The sequence below is a fragment of the Pseudomyrmex gracilis genome, unplaced genomic scaffold (assembly GCF_002006095.1).
Source record: "Pseudomyrmex gracilis isolate BER0280 unplaced genomic scaffold, ASM200609v1 scaffold_123, whole genome shotgun sequence".
In the NCBI taxonomy this organism is placed as follows: domain Eukaryota; kingdom Metazoa; phylum Arthropoda; class Insecta; order Hymenoptera; family Formicidae; genus Pseudomyrmex; species Pseudomyrmex gracilis.
In genome coordinates, this window is record NW_018020707.1 from 172,922 (window position 1) to 194,458 (window position 21,537).

The 21,537-nt window shown below is 45.1% G+C and overlaps 1 protein-coding gene across 6 annotated transcripts in view; it reads right to left on the minus strand.

The window, feature by feature from the left end:
- The window catches only part of LOC109856561 (LIM domain-binding protein 2), a 131,423-nt gene that overhangs the window by 47,426 nt on the left and 62,460 nt on the right, over window positions 1–21,537 (minus strand). Inside the window, exon 1 of one of the 6 annotated variants that reach the window (XM_020431962.1) lies at window positions 15,778–16,158. The exons of the other annotated variants lie outside the window; for them this stretch is intronic. Within the exon in view, the coding sequence (XP_020287551.1) occupies window positions 15,778–16,097 (320 nt within the window). The 5' untranslated portion in view covers window positions 16,098–16,158. Of the gene's footprint in view, window positions 1–15,777; window positions 16,159–21,537 lie in introns of those variants that run through there. 6 annotated transcript variants of the gene reach the window in all.

A 21,537-nucleotide genomic window follows, 5' to 3' on the forward strand; every position in this document is an offset into this window, starting at 1 on the left:
GCGAGAGAAGAGAGAAAGAGAGAAACGAGAAAGATGGAAAAGACAAAGAGAGACAGAGACGATCCCTCCTACCCGCGAAAAGGACCCTAATAAATCCCTTCTTCGGTGTTTTTCCTACTCTAGGGACACCGTTTTACGACACTGGAAATCGCTGTCCTTCGATCGTGAATTCCCTCGATCGCGGCCGCACGATTCACACGATTCACGCGGAAAACCGGACGCTTCCTCGCGAAATATTAATTGCGGTGGGATTTGTTGGCGAGTTTGTGATTTTGTGAAAGCAAAACGTAATATTTGTTATATCGCATTTGTTACGCTAATGTATTGTGGAAAATTCATATTTGTTATAAAACAAATATATAGATTTATATGTGAATTTACATATTTTACAATGTTATTTATATTGCAATCTCACATTACAATTGTGTACATTATATCGTAAAAAGTTTGTATTTTAAATAAATGACTTGCTCAAATGATAGAAGGAAGATACATATTTTTTTAGCATATTTTATTATTTCCTTTTAAACAACAAAGAAACGTGTGTTCTGAAAACCATCGATGATCGATTCCGAGCAGGTACGAAGCTTCTGAATCCGGAGTAAACCCCGCACAACAGCTCGCTGTTGCATAAAAAATAGCTTTGCACTGGCGAGCGTAATCTCGCGTAAAACGCGACACAGGTAGGTTGGCAAGGCGATCGACACGTGCGCGGGAGCCTCTGATAAAAAAAAAAAATCCTCCTTTTCTGATTTTTTTTTCCCCGTCCTCCGCAACGTGTCGAGGACACGTTCGTTTTACGAGGTAACGCGGAAAATATCGTCGTCCCCGCGGTGATTTCTTTGACCGGTCGTTCCCGCAATTCCGACGAGATCCGCGAAATTTTTCAATAGTAATGAATTTTTTCTCTTTCGTTCTTTCTTTCTCTCTCTTCTCGTTTCCTGACACAGATTATCGATCGTTCGCGCACCTACTGTAGAATCCCATCCAAAAATCGACACGTCGGAGAATGGGCGGCAAGCGCGAGAACCGCCGAAAGTAGGATCGAAAGTGGAGATAAATCCTTTCCCGTGTTTTTCTTAATCCGCCAATGGCGGATCGTCGGTTTCGCGCGAAAATTGTGCCTCTGTCAGCGCGCAACATCGATCGCGCACACGATAGCGCCGGAGAGTTTAGTTGGAAAACTAGCTTACGCCAGAGAGGCTGTTCGGACTTTTACATGGTTTTGAAACATGTCTGGCACTGTTCGGCCATAAGAATAAAAAGAATCACGCGGCAATCGTTTCGAACAGTAAAATAAAAAATAAAAAATAAAAAAAAAATAAAAATAAAATTCAAGTTTAAATTGTGAAGTTTTGCAATTTAATAATTATTTAAAAAACTGTGCGATAAAATTCGTCCGAAAAATGTTTAACACAATTGCGAGGCACTCGATAAAAATCGATCAAAACAAAATACATGTACACTCCTCCATATTTAATTAAAAATACAAAATCCTTGTATTCTGTTTTGCCTCCGAAAAGATCTTTTTTTTTTTTCAGTTTTTCCCTTGGAAATATCTTGTCCTTGAGAGTTGAGACAATAAGTTTAGAAGAAACACAACCGAAACAAACAGCTTCGTGGATAAATAACGGCCGATTTTAGTTCGTAAACAGGATGTCCTTTAAAAACCTTTTCTTTCATGGTTCCAGACAGGAAGACGGAACGCCAAAGAGAGAGACCCGTAAAATACAAATCCGAGCGGAATTTTTTATTCGAGCTGTGTCTCCTCCTGCCGATACAGCATCAGTTAGAAATAAAGTAAAATTAATCATAACTGCGGTAAGTAAATCGGTCATCAGTCAAATCCATCGATTGCGTGTCGCATTTCCTGTTCTCGTTACCACGAGAACGACTAACGAAAGCCTAATTATTAACGACGTAGAGGCGGCGCGTGTACTCGACAATTCGTTCCTTACCAGAAAGTACAAGGGCGAGATGACCGTCTCTCAATGAAAGTTTGAAAAGCTCGCAGCACTTAGAGAACTATATACACACACACACACATATACATATGTATTCTTCGCGCTCCAGCTAGTTTCCACCACGTGGCCACCACTATACCGCGCCAACACCTACGCTAGAAGCTAATCCCCATAGGAAGTGCGGAGGAAGGACTTTAGTACACACGTGCCTCGTGGAGCACTTGAAACGATCTTGTGCTCTTAGCGTGTACTACAACGAGACGTTCTACGCGCCGAGAAAAAATGCGATAACCATAACCGCCTGGTTAAAATCTTATTGTTACACGTATATATATATGTACACGGAGGCCGTAACGTGCGCAAGAGCCGTTTCAAGACGTTACTCACGTTACGTTAGTTCAGCGTTTATGACGCGGCGTTTTAAGACTTGCGCATGAAAAACTTAATACAGAAGAGTGCGTCTCCTGAGATATCTAACATTTACGCGAAAATTAAAGGGACACGTAAGTGAATTTTGCGAGTACAACAATTCGGTTCGAATTTAATAAATTGTTCGCAAAAACCAGAGAACCCACGCGCGCATGAATCGAGGCGTAAATTGCTACGTCCTGTTTTGAGATATCGCCGCGCGCGTAGCTTAATTTGCGGCACAATAAAGTCGCGGCGTAATGATAATAATTAACGACTTGTTTGCAATCAGCGTTTTTTTTCGTCGCGTAAGGCGGAACGTTCGAAACACGCCCACGCCAGATTCGGAGCCCTTTATTCAATGCGTTCGGATTCCAGATCAAACGAGCTCGACCGACGTGCAACGCGCGCGAGCCGACACCGCGATATATTACGCCATTATGCGCCGCCCGTGTCCGTATGATCGCGCTCGAGCAAGACATTATACAACGGCGCTTGTAATTGCTAATGAACCGATTTCCAATGCGATTCCTCAAGTTGTAGGCGCGGGTGAAATTGATCAGGCGAAGACAAATGACCGCGTGAGTGCTGCCATTTGTCAAGAACGTAAGCGGAATGAACGCAATTGACCCGAGATTCCCGATTACTTCGTAATGAGGAGAGAATCCATCGGCATTTATCGGACGCTGCTTTAACCGCTCTCTCTTTCTCTCTTTCTCTCTCTCTCTCTCTCTCTTGTATCTCGTATTTAGAGACATATCGACGAGTGCCGCGCATATTTAATAGGAAACGTCTGACACCCATCGACTTGTCAATAATATCAAAATTGTGTACCGCGGTATTCCGCGAGTTACCTACAAACGTAATTATTGGAATAAATTTGCATGACTAGAATCGGGGTCGGGGCTTCATCTCTCTCTCTCTCCCTCAATAGGGTTTATTCCATCGGCGGGCCAATCACGGTACGCGCTTCCAATGGAAATACGTTCTAATTGCTACAACAGGATGGACCCGGCTGTCACGAAGTTTATAAACTTTCCGCGTCCGCGCAGCGCGTATTAATTTCCATCGAGCATTTTCAATTATTCCGCTCTCGCCCGAAGAGATTCGCATGATGACCAAGGCAATCAAGAAAGATGTTGCAAAATGTAAATACGATTCTTGTATCGCGCGTACGAAACGCGATACAAAATTCGAACTGATTATATACTGCCTATATATTCCATTTTAGACGAAATGTAAATCATCTTACAAGACGATGTAAATCATTTTACACAAGTCACGCTCTCTGTCCTTCTCTCTTCGATACTACTTTCGCACTTGTCGCTCCACAAGACGGCGCGAATTTTCCGTTCGTGCAAAAGGGAGTCGCGCCAGAGAAGAGGCACTCCTCTGTGAGAGTGAAACGACGGAATGGAACGCGAAAAGCAGAATGAAGATGTAGAGCCTCGTGAATCGCTTCGCCGTGACCCCGAGTACGCTGGAGGGATTAATCCTCGCCGGATGATCACACACGGCGAGGCCCAACAACGAGGCGCTTCGATCCGTGGACCGCTCGGAACTGGTTTCCGAAATGATCCTCGACTCGACTCACACACGCGCACACGGACGAACGGCGACGAGACAAACACCGTCGTTCGCGTCGTCTCTCGCCGCGCGCGATAAGCAAGCGTTCCTCCGCCTCGAGCCCGCCGAATCGGTACGTGACTCGCGTCCATCACGCGCCATAATTTCGCGGATAAGAGGCGCCGAATAAATCCGGCTTAGGACGAAAACGACATCACGTTACGACAGAAATCGACCCCCGCCGGTAACGGGTGTGCGCGATGCCGTAACGGAATAACCGGCTGATTCTCCGGACCCCGAAATACACGTCGCAAGTTTATTACAAGTATCACAATATTCGAATTTGTTTTTTCTTTAAGCCGCAGAATAATTAAAAAATGGTGAAGTAGAAAATAACATTGTTCTTCGGAGTCCGGCGGTTTGAGGGTTAAATAAACGTAAATTTTCGTTATTTTTCCTATTGAAACATCATTCTCTAAAAAAATCGCAAAATTTTACAATTCTGACTTTTTGTTCTAATACTGCAATGAGTGTGCGCATAAAAAATATTCAATTTCGGTCGATAAGTACAACGCAAAGTTGCAGATCAAATACGCCACGTAGCCGAATATCGGCGTAACGTTGTTACAGTTCGGAACAAAAAAAAAAAAAAAAAAAAAAAAAAAAAAAAAAAAAAAAAAAAAAAAACAACCGCGAAACTGGAAAAAATTGCGATAGCGCAAACTCTCTCGCAGTTTGTTCGCGGAGAACAATGTATTATTCAGATTCGAAAGCGCGCGCTCATCGAAAATCGCTTTTTTCCCCTTTGCGACTTTTGCGAGAATAATTGCGCGCTCGTATAATTTACACCGGAATCAGTGTCTTTGAAATTTATGCGCAAAGGTGCAACGCCAAACGGGCGGAGGCGGCGGTGACGATGGAGGTGGCGACGGCCGCTCACGATCGCCTTGAAAATACATGCGAGGGCGTCCTCGCCGCTTGTACGCCGAGGGGAAAAGTGCATCCGAACACGAAACCCGCGGCTGACTTTTCGAAGTTTTCTGCGCGCGTAGCTCTCGAAGGGCTTACCCGACGTACGGGTCGAACGACGAGCCACGCGACGTACCTTTCAAGGTGAGCGGGATTCGTCTTCCGAAAAAAAACGTCGACGAATGGACCGGTGGAGGTCTCTCATTTTCCCTCTCTCTCTCTCTCTCTCTCATTCGGTTCGTGTGCTTCAAGTAGCACGAACATCGACGCGTACGAAGTTTTTATCACGCGAAGCGTAAGATTTTGTATCGCGTAATAAGTCACTTTGCAAGGGAATAAAAAAGGAGATGGGCGACTCCTTGAATGAACGGGAACAGAAAAATTGATTTCACGCCGCGATTACCGCGAGCGCGTAATTTTTTAACTTAAATTGTTACGCTTCGTATAAATTCATATTTCATTCGTATATATATATATATATGTACATACATGTATATACATACATGTACACATTCTCTCGGCGCTGCTCCCCTGATTTAATTTTTGCTAAAAATGCAAGTCGTAAAGTGTGATTCAACGTTTTGATTGCATTGTTAATGCGACAGCTCTTATCTTGACGCTCGAGATCGCTCGTCCGGTAAAAAAAAAAAGAAGAAAAAAAAGTTCTTTGAGAGTCTACAACGAAGTCTTTCACGGTGTAGGAATTGTGAATTGTGATATGTTAAAATGATATGTGGACAGGAAGAAGGGGAGATACCTGCCTCCGTTTCGTTATATACGTTAAAAGCACATAGAACAATGAGAAACATGTATACATAAATGCACGATGTACGTGCGTCTAGTTACAAGCAAAAATAATAATTATTAATTAATTTTCTAATGTATCTCAATGTGTGTGTATCTATATAAATGTAATTGTGATATCATTGTACATAAAAATTACATGTAATATCAATGTGATGATGGAGAATACGATGTATTTTTTGTAGTTTTTTCAAAAAATCCGTAATGGCTTAATGAGAAAAATGCGAAATAATTTTTATGGTTACCATAAGAAATGGGTGAAAAAATCAATTATACAAGAAAAGGCGAGAGCGGATCGTAAATAGCCAAACGATTATCTTCCCGGCGTCATAGCCAGAAAAAAAAAACAACAGCCGAGGAAAAAGCAGGTAGAAGAAGAAGGATCGAAGCGACTTTCGAAGTTGCTCAGAAGATTCGCAACCGGACCTACTACCAGATCCGACGCGAGCAACCCGGTCGTAGAGCGCGAACTGGTCAAACGACATTTTCCACGTTGCAAGGTGCCTGCAATTTCTACCGGAGAGATGCATCCCGCCAATGCCTTGGCGGCAAACTCAAACTACGATCGACTTTGAGCTTGCTCAAAACTCCGATGTGCCGTAGCGCGCGCGTAGCTAAGTTCTCTCACAGAAGCCGAGAGAGGAGATGCTCGAAGAAAGAGAGAGAGAGAGAGAGAGAGAGAGAGAGACAGATTTGAGGAGAAACGGCAGTGTCGAAGGATAGAGGTAGGTTGAGGTGAGATAGGAGCGACGAAGGAGACGACGAGAGAGCAGAGAAGGAAGAGGCCGAGCTAGAGGTGTGGAGGAGGAGCGGGAGGAGAAAGAGGAGTACGAGAGAAACACGGTGAGAAGGTGAGAGGCGAGGGAGGAGGATTCGAGGAGGCGGCCTTGAGAACACGGACCACGGCGAGACCAGCGGAGGCAAAGGCGCGAGAGGAAGAAGAAGGGAAACAGAAGAGGAGACAGAGAAAGAAACGGTAGAGAGAAAAAGAAAGACGGTACGAGAGAGCGAGAAAGAGAGAGAGAGAGAATCAGAGATGGGAGAGACGAGCAAGACTCCAACGCGAACGAACTGCTTCACTGGCAAATCATTCGCGGTTCTCATCTTGCGCACCGAGATTCTTTTCGACATCGAGCGCGCGGCGTGTAGTGTGGAAGGGAGACGGGAGAAATATCTTCGAGTCATCGTCGAGGTCCCGACGAGTCATCGGACTTCGGAGCGTCCCGCAATGTATTCCCGCGGAACTCTCTCTTTCTCTTTCTCTCTCTCTCTCTCTCTTCCTTTCTTCTTCTCGAAAATACCGCGAAAAGGTGGGATCGAATAATAGAGGAGGACCGTGTGATGAACAACACGCTCGGACAACTCCGATCTGGACGTGCCAGCGGATTCTTGACATTTTAAAATCTCGCGCATACATACACACCGACGCGATGTGCCGCGCGGGACGGGACCAGGAGATTACGCAATCGCGATGATGCAAGAATGGCGACACGGCGAAACGCGCATCGATGCAACCGTCGACGTAGTACGTTCTGCCGTGTGACGTGAAGTGCCGTACGGGACTGATATTATATCTCCTTTCTTTCGTGTTATACAACAAAATCTGTCGAACACAAGTGCGCTCGAAGACAAAAAGAGAAAAGAATACGACGGGATTATAAATTTGTATAAATATCAGAAGAGACGTGCGATATTCAGCGGTCAGTCTCGTTGAGTAAATTTAACTTCATATCTTGACCGGTCTTTTGTCTCTTTGTAACTATACTAGAACTATAAAACTACAAAAAGAAATGAGAAGTAGACACGAGTCTCTTTCCCTGTCCCCTCCCCTCTCTCCTCCTCTCTCTCTCTCTGTTTCTCTCTCGGAGCCAAACGACGACGTCGGCGAAACCGGTTCTTTCTGTCATAAATGTTAAAAGATGCTCTCGTTCGACTTTGCGCTCGCGCTTCGTGCATTGACTTGGCGCGTGCTTCGCGATGAGAACCGCTGCGGAACGTTAGCAGAGCGCGCGCTCTCGACGGGCGCAGGTAGGTCGCTTGAACCCACGGCTCTCTATGGAATATACAGACAACTTGGCGAGATTCGCGAGGTCGCGTGCGCTGCATTCGGACGGGCAGCGCTAAATCTCATTATTTATAGCCCGCTATTTGATTTGCCGATCGGTCGTTATTTCCGCGCGACGACACCCGTTACATTCACATAACTCGACGCCTGAAGGTGCCTTCAACGTCTGATAGATCAATAAATTCTCGATGATAATCTGCAAAATCGATAAAATTTTCTTTTCATTCAAGAAAAAAAAAACGTCTTTCTCTCTAGTCTTCTTTTCCATAGTTCTGTGTATACGTAAAATTAAACATTTTTTTTTCCTTAATGTGATACGAGAATAGAAAAATGTGCAACTTCTTCGGAGAGAGCGCCATCGACCGTCCGATGCCGATGACGAAATCGGACGCGCACAAGTGCTTATTTATGACGGCCGTCAAAAGTAAATAACCGCGTGTATAAAAATAAGCCGTCCGAATTGTCGAGGTCGTGACAGTGTCCGTCGTAAAACAGTCACGGGCTCATTTGTCGCTTCTTCCCGACGACGAGGAGGTGACGATGTTAATCGCGCGAGCCGGAGACAGGTCGTTAGGCGCATTCGCGCTGCCGGGATCTGGATAAACGCCGCGGTGCCCGTAGCAGAAACGCTGAATGAACGAGCGAATGAATAAACGGACGCTTTGTCGTCGTAAACGTTTTCGAGTGGGCTAACGAAGCCCGTGTCACCTACGAACGCAAATGTCGCGCGCGAATTTTATAAATAAGCAACGTGGCGCGCGCGCGCACACACGCTCGTCGCAAGATCGTCGCCACGCTCGCCGTTAAGAGCATGACAAAAGAGCGGCTGTCACGACGAGTTAATCAATGTTTCGGTTTTGGCCGGATTGTCGAATCCCGTTTTCGCAACGCGCGCCGCATACAAATTCCACAAGCGGCATCCAAAAGTTTATATTTCGAGCAATTCATTCTTCGGGTTTTATTTATTATGCGCGCCTGTGCATCTCGTGCCGAATCGTGTCAAATGAAGACAAATGACTCCGTGTTTTCTACACGGCGGCGTCTCGCGTTCTCAGCTCCAAATGAACAAGAGACTATTATTCTGGATATAATGAATTTAAATTGAAACGACGCAGCACACTCGCACACACATGCACACACATAAAGGAAGAGAGAGAGAAAGAGAAATAGCATGACGACGACGACGACGACGAATGACAGCGATGAACTGACGACGCGGGGGTGTCGGTCGTCGAAAAATAATCAAGCGAACAATATCGGGCGTATCGTTACGCGTCATCGGGCACGTCCGTGAGATCCTAACAAGCGTCCTATACGCGTCGGTTCAGGCCGCGATCGTATCAGAGGCTCGAGGAGAGGTCTCTCTTCGACGTCGGCGACACCCGATAGCGGATTCGTGAGCGACCGGAGATAAGGGATGTTTACACTATGACGTACGTCCGAGAAATGCAGGCCTACGTATGAACACGCGCGCCGCCGCTGCAGCGTGATTCGTGAGAGGGATCTTCTTTAAGTGGGTGTAATCGAGGAACCTCTCTCGAGGCAACCTGACCCATAAAACTTAACGGGTCCGACGTACGTGCGGATCGACTATCGAGTATCGGAGTATCCAGATAAGGGAGTATAAATGAGCGGCTCGGGTAAATCAAGGGAATCTCGTAACGCCATTGATCCGGGAGAAGAGGATGCTATCGTCGCTTCCACGGCGCATCCCTACTCACATGCAAAGCGATTATGCACGTTGAAATCATAATCGCCTCGGCCCCCGACTCTTCAGGGCCCCGGGATCGAAGGGGATTCGCGCCGAGAATCCGATCGCAGATCATATCCGAGTTTTATCAGACCGCGAGATTGCATCCGCGGTTATTAAGTTCAATTTGTTTTTTTTTTTTTTGTTTTGTTCCAAGTCTCAGTATCTCGACTTGCGAGTTAAAAATTAATTACAACCTGTCAATTTTACGAAAAAAGTTAGTGAAAACTTCACGCGGTAATAAAATCAATTACGAAACGCCATTACGGAGGTGTTTTATATTTTTGAAAAAACGCGCGTTTCAAAGCGTTTTCGCACATCAGCAGCATAGTTTTAATTTACGCGACACGCAATACACACATACGCTTAAAGAAATATAACTCGTCGAGGCGGCAGCGTCGTGGCCACAAAATTTTGGAACGTGGAATTCTAAGCGCGTTCTGAGTAAATTAAAACAAATTATTCAGCGAAGCCTAATTTACATTCGGTGTGTGCTGTTACACCGAGAATTCTAATTAAAATAAACACAGTTCCCGTTCTCGTGAAATTCGGGCACGAGGAGACGAACGCGGCCCTGCGAGAAGAAAAGCTCGACAATCTGGAGAGACGTTTGCCAAATTACACCTGTCCCGAGAGACACCTGCATCGATGTTTCTAGGTAAACCGTGACTCGGGGAGGTCTTTCTCCTCTTTATTGATGTCGCCATTGTTGTGCACGCGCGCGCGCGCGCTCGCGCCTCTCTCTCATCTAGTTTTCCTTTCAATAATTCCCAAAACGCCGACCTCGATCAACGTTCGGGTGTTTCAACCACATCGACCTGCATCGACCGATTCTGAGTATCAATTTGTTTTGTCAAAAGAAGAATCTGATAATAAATAAATCATCGTCAAGTTGTTCCCGTCTCGTGTCTTTAGTTTTATTACGTTGATGTACGCACGAAGAGAATTTCTGTTATATATACGTGTGCCTTAATTGTAATTGGCAACCCAATTATGATCTCAAACGTGTCAGACGGACGGGGACGAGCTGTTTATTAAAGAAATTAGCGTCGATGTAACCGATACGAATCGCTGATTGCATGGAAATCAGTCTCGACCGAGCTAGGAGGAAACATTGAACGCGCGCGCGGCCGCGCAACGTAGCAACAAAATCATTTCATCGCGGCTCGATAATTCTTTTGCCGCCCCGGCGCGACTTCCGGCGCGCGCGATCCATATGCATCATGCACGTGCATGTGTACACGGCGCGCTCCCCTTTTGCGAATGCTCGCCTTGAACCCGCCGGTCCGCGCCAAGAAGTTTCACGTGAAACTGGAACCGGCCGACGATACGGCCTGATACGCTCCTTGCGCACGGCTTTATGCGCGACGACGACGACGAAAACGACCGGTGCATCTTCTCCTCGTTCGCGCTTTCCTGACACATCCTTCCACTTTTTTCACAATTTCCACTTCGATACTCTCGATTGCCTCCGATACAAAGGTTTAAGAAGTTTTTTATTCGCTTTAATTTGCTTTATCGAAATTTTTGACAATAATAATAATCAAGTTTGAACTTTTTTATTTTCTTATTTTTTTTATTTTTTTTATTTTTTTTGTATAAAATGCGAGCTTGTTTGAGTTTTACCTAATTATTCGACTTCTTACCGTCGCAAAAATAAAACGCGATCGCGGACAGTTCCCGGATAATCTCGCTGATTCGTACGTGCGCTGGTTACATCGCGCGGCTTACTTTATACACCCTGTAACTAACGAGAAACACGGTACGTGCCGCACGCTAATCCCGCTCTAGTCGCGAGAGCGCTAGCGGAAAGCCGCTGGAACGACAGCTCGCGGTGTCTCGCGTGAAACGAGAAACGGCTGTGTTACAAAAACACGAGGAGAATCGCCTTGCATCGAAGAGCACGGCTGTTATTATTGTACGCGCTTAATTGTACGGAGGTGTTCTGGTATATAACTGGAGATAGCCATTATTATCAAATTGCATAATCTCTGCGCGTATCTCGTGAGCAGCGAGTATTCGATAAAATTTGACGGGAAAATTTTCTGTCGTTTGCAAAAATTTGCAAATCTTTAAAACTAAGAATTTAAAAATTCAAGACACTTAAGAAAAAGCCACGGAGTAAAACGCGGTCGTCGAATTTTGACATCGAGTGAGCGATTAATTAAAGCTCGAATTAAATTTTCAACGCGCGAGAAAGTTCCAAAGTTCGCCGCAAACTTCGCGAAACATCTCGGTAAAAGCTTGCAAAAGGTCGCACAAAGAAAATCGACGTTTCGAGTCCCTCGAAGTGAGGCAAGGTGCCGATTTGCTTTTGTTGAGGCGATCAAGGTCCTTCTTATCCTACCGAGAGGCCCGCGATAAGATAAGGCCAATGACGGCGCTCGTACTTCCGATCGTGCTTTAAACGCTTCGCCATTTCTCGTCGTGTGTTTTACGTTATAGTCACGAAATTAATTTTTATTCCACGCACACCGCGGGCTCGACGCGCTGGTTGTCTTTTCGCTGATCTTTTTATCGCGCCGCAAATCTGATGCATGATAACGATTTTTTCAGTTTTTTTATTTTTTTGTATTTTAGTAGAGCATTTTAATGCGAGATTTAACGCTTTCACGACCGATTCGTGCGTTAAAACACGTTTGTCACCTTCGCCGTCCTGGAATATGTTTGCACACGTGCTCAAAACGTTTTGCAACGATTACAAATTTCGAATGCACCGGTCAGGCTGTCACGTGATGATGCGTCATCGCGATAACGTCACGCATCTTTCTTTTTCGAACGATTATGAAACAGCATCAGTTGCACGCGTGCACGCATAATCCTCGGTACGTTGCAATCGGTGCAAATATTTGAATGATATAATGCATAAAATAGGATATATATGTATGTATGTATATATATGTATGTATACATATATATATGTATATATGTATATATATGTGTACTAGCAGTGAGTGTTCGAGAACAAGAACGTCGAAGTTACGTCTCATGCAGATTACCGAAGCTGTTCTTCTCGCTACCGAGGACGGCAAACAAGAACTTATCTTTATGCAGGAAATGGAATTATTCAGTTGATATATATACATGTATATATACATACATATATATATATATATATATATATATATGTGTGTGTGTGTGTGTGTGTGTGTATGTATATATACACATTTTCAAGAGTTTACATAATACACACTGACGCCGAACTTATAATTATTTTCTATTACATAAATCCTCAGACATTTTAATCGCAAGCGTGTCGCGCACGTAAAGTTTAATTCCTTCGGGAATTGTATAATTTACTTTAATAACACAGAAAAAGATATCAGCAATTCAAAGTTAATTCGAAAAAGGAATCAGATGTCCGCGAAAAAAAAGTACGCTGCGATATATTAAAACGCTGCAGTATTTCCCTCGGTACTGATGTAGCAATGGATTTTCCCTTCCCCAAGTTTCAGAAGTTACACGTACTCGCTAAGAAGCTCAGTCAAGTGTCGCGAACTAGTCAAAGCAACGACACATAAACGCGGGCTTTCTTATCTGTCGACACGCGTAACATATCGCGACTGTGATCTTGCGCGAGAATGATATTAACTGAAGCTTACTTCGCGCTCTCGTGCGAAACAAGTTTGAAAATTTCTTCGGACAACCGAAAACACATCTCAATCGCGTGCCGTGCACCGTTTCTAATACCTAACGTTAAATTTTCTGCTTAAACCGCAAATATTTCCGAACAAACGGAGAACGAAGGCTTCACCACGCAAGAGATCCGAAACTTTATTCAGAATTTCATTTGCAGTCTGAGATATAAAGTTGCTCTGACGGTCAACACACAAATCAAATGCATTAATATTTAATGAATTCGTCTTGAACGCATGACAACAGTTGTGAACGGCGACGGACGTAGTTCGCCGAATTTTTCGCGAGAGTTTTCGAGCGGCAATGGCGAGGTAAAAAAGAAAAACTTTTACCGCAACTTTGCGAGCAAAATAGCATCGTCATTCGTACGAATGTAGCAGGGTGGAACGCTTATGTTAATGAGCCTGTACGATTACCGACGGGGACTGCGAGCGGAGAGATGATGTAGAGGCGATAGAGACGTTCAGACCGGATACGAAGAAGGCTGAAGAGGAGAAATACCGGATAATCGTCATCGTATACACGTATCCCGAGACTGTATATATATATATGTCGATGTTTCTTAACCCTTGAAGACTTTTCCTCACAGGGCAAAGAAGGAAGTCGCGCGTACGAACGAACATGCACACCTGCGCCAGGAGCACTTCCCACCTGCGAGGCACCTGAGAGACACCGATATCGCAACCAAGACGACAACTTTCGACGCACCTGACCCGAGGAGCACCCGCCGCGCGACATCAATAAATTTATTCCCCTCTATTTTGAATCGTGATTTTTCAAATAATAAAATTTCATCCGGCATTCTTGTCACGTTGAATTTTCGCGAGAAATGAATGGAATTTTTTTCATATGTATTATTTTTTATATACATTATATATTTTTTATTGCGCAAAATTATATTGTGTTAAATTATCGAATACTTGGCAGACGTAGGAGTTCTATTCGAGAAGTCGGAGTTCTATTTTTAACGGTTCTGTTACAATATATTATTCTACACATCTGGCCTTGGCAAGATGGCGTTGGCAAATAAGCTACACAGCGTTGCTCGAAATCTTTCTATATGTATATAATTTTTTTTTTTTTTGAGCTAAATTGTACATATTATTCTCAAGTCGGAGCGAGCGGGTTACACACCGCGATTCAATTGTAAAACAGTGATCAGGAAGATCCTGGTCAAGGTACGATAACGGATTCTCGAGGTATACTGTTACTACGCCTGAGAGAACGTACTAGTGAGCGACTACCGAACGATTGGCACGGAACGAAGTATCGGGCCGCGTAAAACAATTGTCTAAAAATATATTCGCGGCGAAAAAAAAACCTCCCGTAGGAGGTCTCCGTGATCGTGTCACGGAGTAATCTCGAATTAATCTCGAAGACGAGCAGTGAATAATCTCAATTTTGTTCTCTCATTGCACATAATTTTCCTGTCTCTCACTTTTTAACCCGTTTTTTTTTTCGTTTGTTAGAAACAAATATATATCGAATATTTTTCGAAAGCACTGAATTAAATTACAAAATCTCTCGTGTAAAAATAAAACTGCTACAAAATCTCTAGACACAGAAAAACTCGTTTAATTATTTTGGCTCAAGGTTTTAAAAAACGTTAATGCATACGCGTATCAATTTCACAGCAAGTCATTGTCGTATTAATGTCAGTCGCAACTAATTTTGCATTGTTTCTTTTTTTATCTCGTAATTTGTAGCAATTTTTTAACTCTTATTGTAATTGTACATAAAAAATTACGGAAGAAGATCGCGAGCTAGTAAAAAAAAAAGTAACACATACGTGTATGCACACATGAAAATATACAAGAACAATTATTACATAAATTTATTTTAACATTAACTCTATATCAGTCATCACTCTATCAATAATATCATCTGTATATTGAGTATTATTTGCTTACTTAGTATTCACGCCCGAGGCAAGGATAATGTGCAAAAAAGTCTAACACGTGGCGATTAAATTGCTGATTAAAGAAACATTCGATATAAAAACGGAGCATACGTCGGGATTATATCGACGATACGATGCAGAGAGGAGTAAGACGGCGCATAAATGGCGGCAAGAGCTAAAGCTTCGCGGGAAATTTCTTCGCGGCCACGCGATACAGTTTTTCGTAAAAGCTCGCGTGACTGCCCCGCATCAACTCTCTTCTTTTTCTCCTACCTACCCTTCTTCGCGCGCAAACCCGAGAGAAAAAGTTTACATACCCGTTCACACAAAGTTCTCTCCGACCCGCGAGACGCACGTGCGAGGGTTCTTTCGCGTGACGACGAACTGTTACGACCGATATAACGACAAATTACTTATTTTTATCATTGTACAGAACTTTTTTCAGAAATTTTACACGTCTCACGAGACATAAAAATAAAAAAAAACTCAGGCTGTCGCCAAGACGCAACATGTCGCGAAGATCGAACATCGTGTAATTAAATTCTAATTTTCCTAAAAAGCGCACAAGGGTGGAAGGAAACACTGTACGATTTGTTTGATAAATATTGTACAATTTAATCATCTTTTCAGAACAATCTGTGTGAATTACTTCGAAATGCGACGTACAGAGTTTTCTCTGAATACACGTGTGTTGCTAGTTGTGTCGTAAAATTACCTGAAATAATGTGATCCGAAGGGCGAGCAGAAGAACGGATCGTTGTGCATATGCGGCTGTCCAGGTACTCCTGGTCCCTGAGGATGCGCGTGTGGACCCATCGGACCGCTGGGTCCGGGCCCGCACATACCGGGCGCGCCTTGAGGCTGCATACCGGCCGGTCCCATCATGCCGGCCGGACCCATCGGATGGGGCGCTGCTGGATGATGCGGCGAGCTGACCATGTGAGGTCCAGGATGATGGGGATGGGGCGAGGGTCCATTACCCCCCATATGGTGGGGTGTGTGAGGTGAACCGCTCATCATACCATGCGGAGGCATTGGATGTGGGCTCGGTGAGGCCCCGTTCAGATGGGGTGCGGCGTTGACGCCGCCATGCGGAGTCGGTGGGCCACCGTGCGTCGGCGTCGTTGCGGGCTGCGGCGGCGGCAAACTAGGGGGCCCGCCTGGGCCCGTACCTGCAAGCGGCGGTAGCGGGCCGTTCGCCATATTGTTAAGCTGCGTGAGCGATGCCGCCGCCGACGCCATCGCCTGTAGGGGATTCGTGGCGCCGCTTGCCGTGTTGATACCTAGAGCGCTGTTGCCGAGATGATGATTGCTGTTGACGGCGTTGTTGGGGTTGCCGCCCCCAAGCGCGTTGGTATTGTTCGTGTTGTTGTGATTAATGTTGTTGACCGGATTGTTATTACTATTAGTGGCGACGCCGCCGCCGAGGGATTGCAGGGACGGCGGCAGCGGTGGCGAGCCGGCGGGGGGCGCTGCCGGGCCCCCGAGGCACCGGCCCGACGAACCGGGGGCGGTTACGCTGCTGGGCGCTACCGGCACACCGGCGTGGAGTGGGATTCCACCTGGAGGGCGCTGTGCCACGCTCACGGCCGGCATCACTCCCCCTCCACAACGCTCTTCACCCTCTCCTCGAACTCCCGCCGGGATTTGGACTAGAGTACGAAGCGCGTTCCCTCTTGCTTCTGTCTCTTTTTCTCTTGCTGTCTTGCTTTCTCTTTTCTTTCTTTCTTTTCTGCTCTGCTTTCGATGGGTCGTATAATATCTCTTGTTCTCTCTTTTAGCGCGCTTTCTTTATCTCAGGCTCGATGCGACAAAGTTTGAGAAGCGCGGAATATCTCTCGGCTGACACGCGGCGAGTACAACAAACCGTATATCTCAGTTAAAAACGATCACTCTACTGAAACTTCCACTCTCAAAATATCTCGCTTGACTTTTCTGTCACGATTATCGCGCGAACGGACGTTATGTTTCACTGCACTTTATAGGAACAATACGTATCCTTGGGCGTAAACGAGGAGAAACCACGTGTTACTCCAACACGCACAACGGACGGAAGGAATCGTGGTGGACGCGTTTTCAACTATTTTCTTTTTTTTTTTTCTTTTATCGCACGTGTTACGCGATCACCTTCACTATCTGGAAGTTGTATGTGCGCAGGAACTTCCTGACAGTTCACACGGAAAAACTATTTTACACGTATTATTCGCTACACGTAAAGAAACAGCCACCTGTTCGCGTTTCTTTCACGACAGTTGTCAAACGCTTCTCCGAGAATCTTTTCAACTTCGCGCGCGTGCTCTCTCTGCGTGATATTCGCCCAGACTCGTCGAGTCGGTCAACTCTCAATCCCGCAATTTGTGTTTTACACTCCTATCTTACGCGAGTAGGTACGCGCGCGCGCGCGCGCGCCTCCGTTCTGTTTATACAAAACCTGAATATAGCAGCGGGTACACTTCGATCGCGTGTTCACTCCGACGCGTGATTACGACATGCTCGGCACGCAATCACCCGGCACAAAAAGAGGGGGAGGCGAGTTAATGCTACTGGCCAACGACGACGTCGCGTCCGCTGCGGCACGTGGCCGTCACGTCGTGGTTGGCGTCGCGGCGCGCAGCACCTACGTCGTGTATCAGCAATTTTCGCCACGAGCAGCCAGCCATTCTCGAAGAGATCTCACCCTTCCTACTCTTCCTCCACACCTACATGCGGCACGCCGCTACCTACACTCCGCACTCGGCTGCTCTCACATCCCTTCTTGCTTACCCCCGGCGCACCTCCTCTCCCCTCAGTCGCCACTCGGCGAGCCGAAAACCAAGCCGGCGCAAGCACGCCGCTGCTGCTGCTGCTGCTGCTGCTGCCCGACCGAGTGCGTGACGCGTCTCTGCATTCTCTCCTTCGAAAAGCGTGCAACGCGCGCGCGCGCGCGCGCGCACTTTGACAAAGATTCGAATTAACAAAACAAACAGACCAGCTACCTCGGTGTCAAAATTTGACAGCCACACACTTGGGGGTATTTGTAAATGTACACGTTACTTGAAGTATGGATTCGTTTACTCCGATGTTTTTTTTGTTGTTGTTGTTTACTACGAAACACCCGTGGCGAATTCTTCTCAGCTTGAATTTTCGAGTGAATGAGAAACGTCACACGCGCAGCATTAAGACTTTTACCGATCACTCAACACTTGTCTAAGCTGCGCGATGCGGTTTTACTCACGAAAGACGCAACACGATCAACACTGTTTCGGCGTAGCACTGTATATCCACATGATCGACGGACAAAAGAGGAACGAGAGAACGCGTCGCCGTTGCGTTGTGTCACAGACCGTTAACGAACGGCCGCGAATCGCACCCAATCGACAAACCACACTCCACGAAGGCGCTCGCGTTACTGAGGAGCAGCAGCGATGACGATAGTCGGCTCTCCTCGGCTACTCTCGAGGACGCTGCGCGACGGAGAAGGGGAACCGACGCGCGGCAGAGCAACCGAACGGAGTGGGAGAAGAAGATCGTGGGACCTACGGTGTGGCGCAGGGACGGACGCGTGCGGAGGGAACCTCATGCATGACGCTTGCGAGAATGAAGACGGTGGAGGGGTGCCACGTGAGCGCCCGACGCCCGGCGTCCACGCAACGACGGACACGGTACGTATACCGTCCTAACCTCACATGTCATTCCCGGCAAACCTTTCGTGGCAACCCCGTGGATTTTGCATCGCGAGATTTCGCGACGTATATCTCGTTTACGAGCGAGTTTGGTGTAACGGAAGAGTTTGATGTGACAGATGTCACGTCTTTGTGAAGCAAAACAATATCGAGGTGTTCGAATTTGGCTGAGATTTATGTGTACGAGAAATTTTTCCATCGTAGATATTAAATGAAGAATTTTCCAACAATTTTTTTAAATATTGTTCAGTAAATATTACGTCACTCTTATCTAATCAGAGTTTATATATATAAAGGTGACTCTACCATTTCTTATCTATGGGAAATCTACGTAAGATTTTTTTACTTTTTATATCGCTTTACATTTTCTATAGTTAGATTCCGCAGACGTTTTGTGTCACGAAATACAATATATTTTCCAAGCACGCAGCGAGTTGTATTTAACACGACCGTGTTTAGGAAACTCGAACGTACAATACGTGGGATATATCCCGCGTAACGAGATCCGGAAATATCGGTGTCCGATTCCGTTTGGTAAATTATTGCTCGCGAAGGAGGAAGCCCCGTATCTGTACGGTCAAAGCCGGCGAGGATACGAAGTTTCACTTTCCGTGCGATTCGAATCGCTTCGATTCTCTTCCCTCTTCGCGCTTTTCGTTGCCGCCTCGTGAGGATTGATTCGAGGGTGTCCGCCAGGATCAACGTAGTCCGGAAATCCGATTCATCGTAATCGGGGTCAAGTTGAACGTATTTGTACGGCGCGTGAGAAAGAAGAATGACCCTTCGTCGTCTTGACATGCACCTACGTGCCGAATTGACCAATCAATTTACCAGCGTAAACACGCGCGCAAACTATATTTGTTCAGCAATTCGTCAAACCTCCGGATGTTTTATTTTGGTTACACTTCGAAAATGACGAAGTACATTTGTAATTACCTTTAGTAAAATATTTGCCAAATAATTATAGAGAGCGTTCCATCGAACGCTGAATCGTTAATTTTATGCAGTAACACACATACAAATGTGGTTACCATACTTGACGAAAGATATAAATTTGTCGAGAAAATTCACTGTGATTCACGGTGGAAAAGTCGTGCTTTGATATCTCTCCGATACAACGAAAAATTTTCGCCGCTACTGACAAACCGTCTCATTGACGAAAAACCGGAAAGCCGTTCTCTTCCGAAAACACAAATCAATTTCCGCAGCCCGCCCACGAAATCTCGATTTCTTTCTCGTATGTAGTTGCCGCGAGAAAAGTTTCGAAAAGTTCGCGAATACCGCGAACTCGCACAAGATATCACTTCATGCGTGCGTAATAGCGCAAAATAAACAAATAATTCAATACTTATGGTTCAATGACTCTTTCGTACCGCGGGTTGAGTTATTTCGAGAGATTTATGTGTGCGCACACACAAAGAGATTTTTAATTAACAAAAATTAATCAAAAAATGTGATCGCAGAAAATATCGCAGTTCAAAGAGTTCAAAGTTCGACAAATCGACGAGGAAAAAATGTGTTTCAATCGCCGAGAAAGTACGTACGTCTCACCTTTGACACTCACGTTGCCGTTTTTTCTGGATGCGAGAAAAAAAACTGTGGCAGATTACTAACTGGATTACTGGCGAACTAATTTCGGATTAAAAAGTAATCGACTCGTTATCGCCGGGTCGCCGTTCTCGCCGTTGCGAGAGTTCGGTTAAAGGAAAAGTCCGCAAAAAAATCGTCGTCCGGCGAATAGCAGATTAAAGTAAATGAAGAAAGATGGGAAAGATGGAAAATTGTAAAACTCGGCGAAAATTTGAATATATATAACTGGATGTGATTTTTTTGAGGGTATTGTCACACGATTCTTTTTCGTCACCTAATGCGATTAGTGTAGTACTTAAATAGTGTTTTTGTTTTATTGAGAGAGAGAGCAACAATTAATGTATATATATATATATGTATATATATATATATATCGGTTTGATAAATAATTTTTCATTAAAACAGTGTGTGACTGTGTAAGTATACCCTATCTTTTCATTTTTATAAAAATATCTATCTATAACTTATATATATTAAATATTCTATAAAAATAGTCTGTTGGAAATAATTAGGATAAAAAAACTCAGATTCTCTATTCTTGTATGAAAGCGTACGCACACACACACACACACACACACTTAACTACGTAAATATAAAGTTAGAGACAAGAGGAATCACTGTCTGATTATCAAGAATCCCTACGACGACGACCATTTACAGAGCGATGGGGAAATTCCAAGTCCTTATCATTTAACGGAAAATATGTGATCTTTTTGACCTTTACCTTTTCGGATTTCAACGAGAAAAGTTTGCTCATGAGTTCTCTGGGAAAAGAGCGAGACAGAAGAAACGGAGAAAAAGATGAGTGTCACCGATATATTTAACGTAAAATACATTTATTAATTCGTCCTCGCGCAAACCGTATCAGCGGTCCAGAAATAGAATCGCCTCGTACATACAGACATAAAACGCGATCATCAGCGTTTTTTCTCTAGAATCACGCCGGCCTAGAACCCGTTACCATAATAACATTCTACTTTTCTCTCTCACTCTCTCTCGAAGCCGAGAGTTCATCGAACTCACCGCGTGTTCTCCCGCTGATTTCCCTTCGTTCGCTACAAATCGCCTCGCAATCACCGACGGCAATTAGCGGTTCCCGTCTCGTCCTTTCGTAATAAATAAAAAAATAATCTCGACACGTCGCGGGGCTTTAACTCCACAAAGGGTGACTTCGACCCTAGTCCCGGGGTCTTTCCCTGCCCCGCCCTAACATTTTGGAAGCC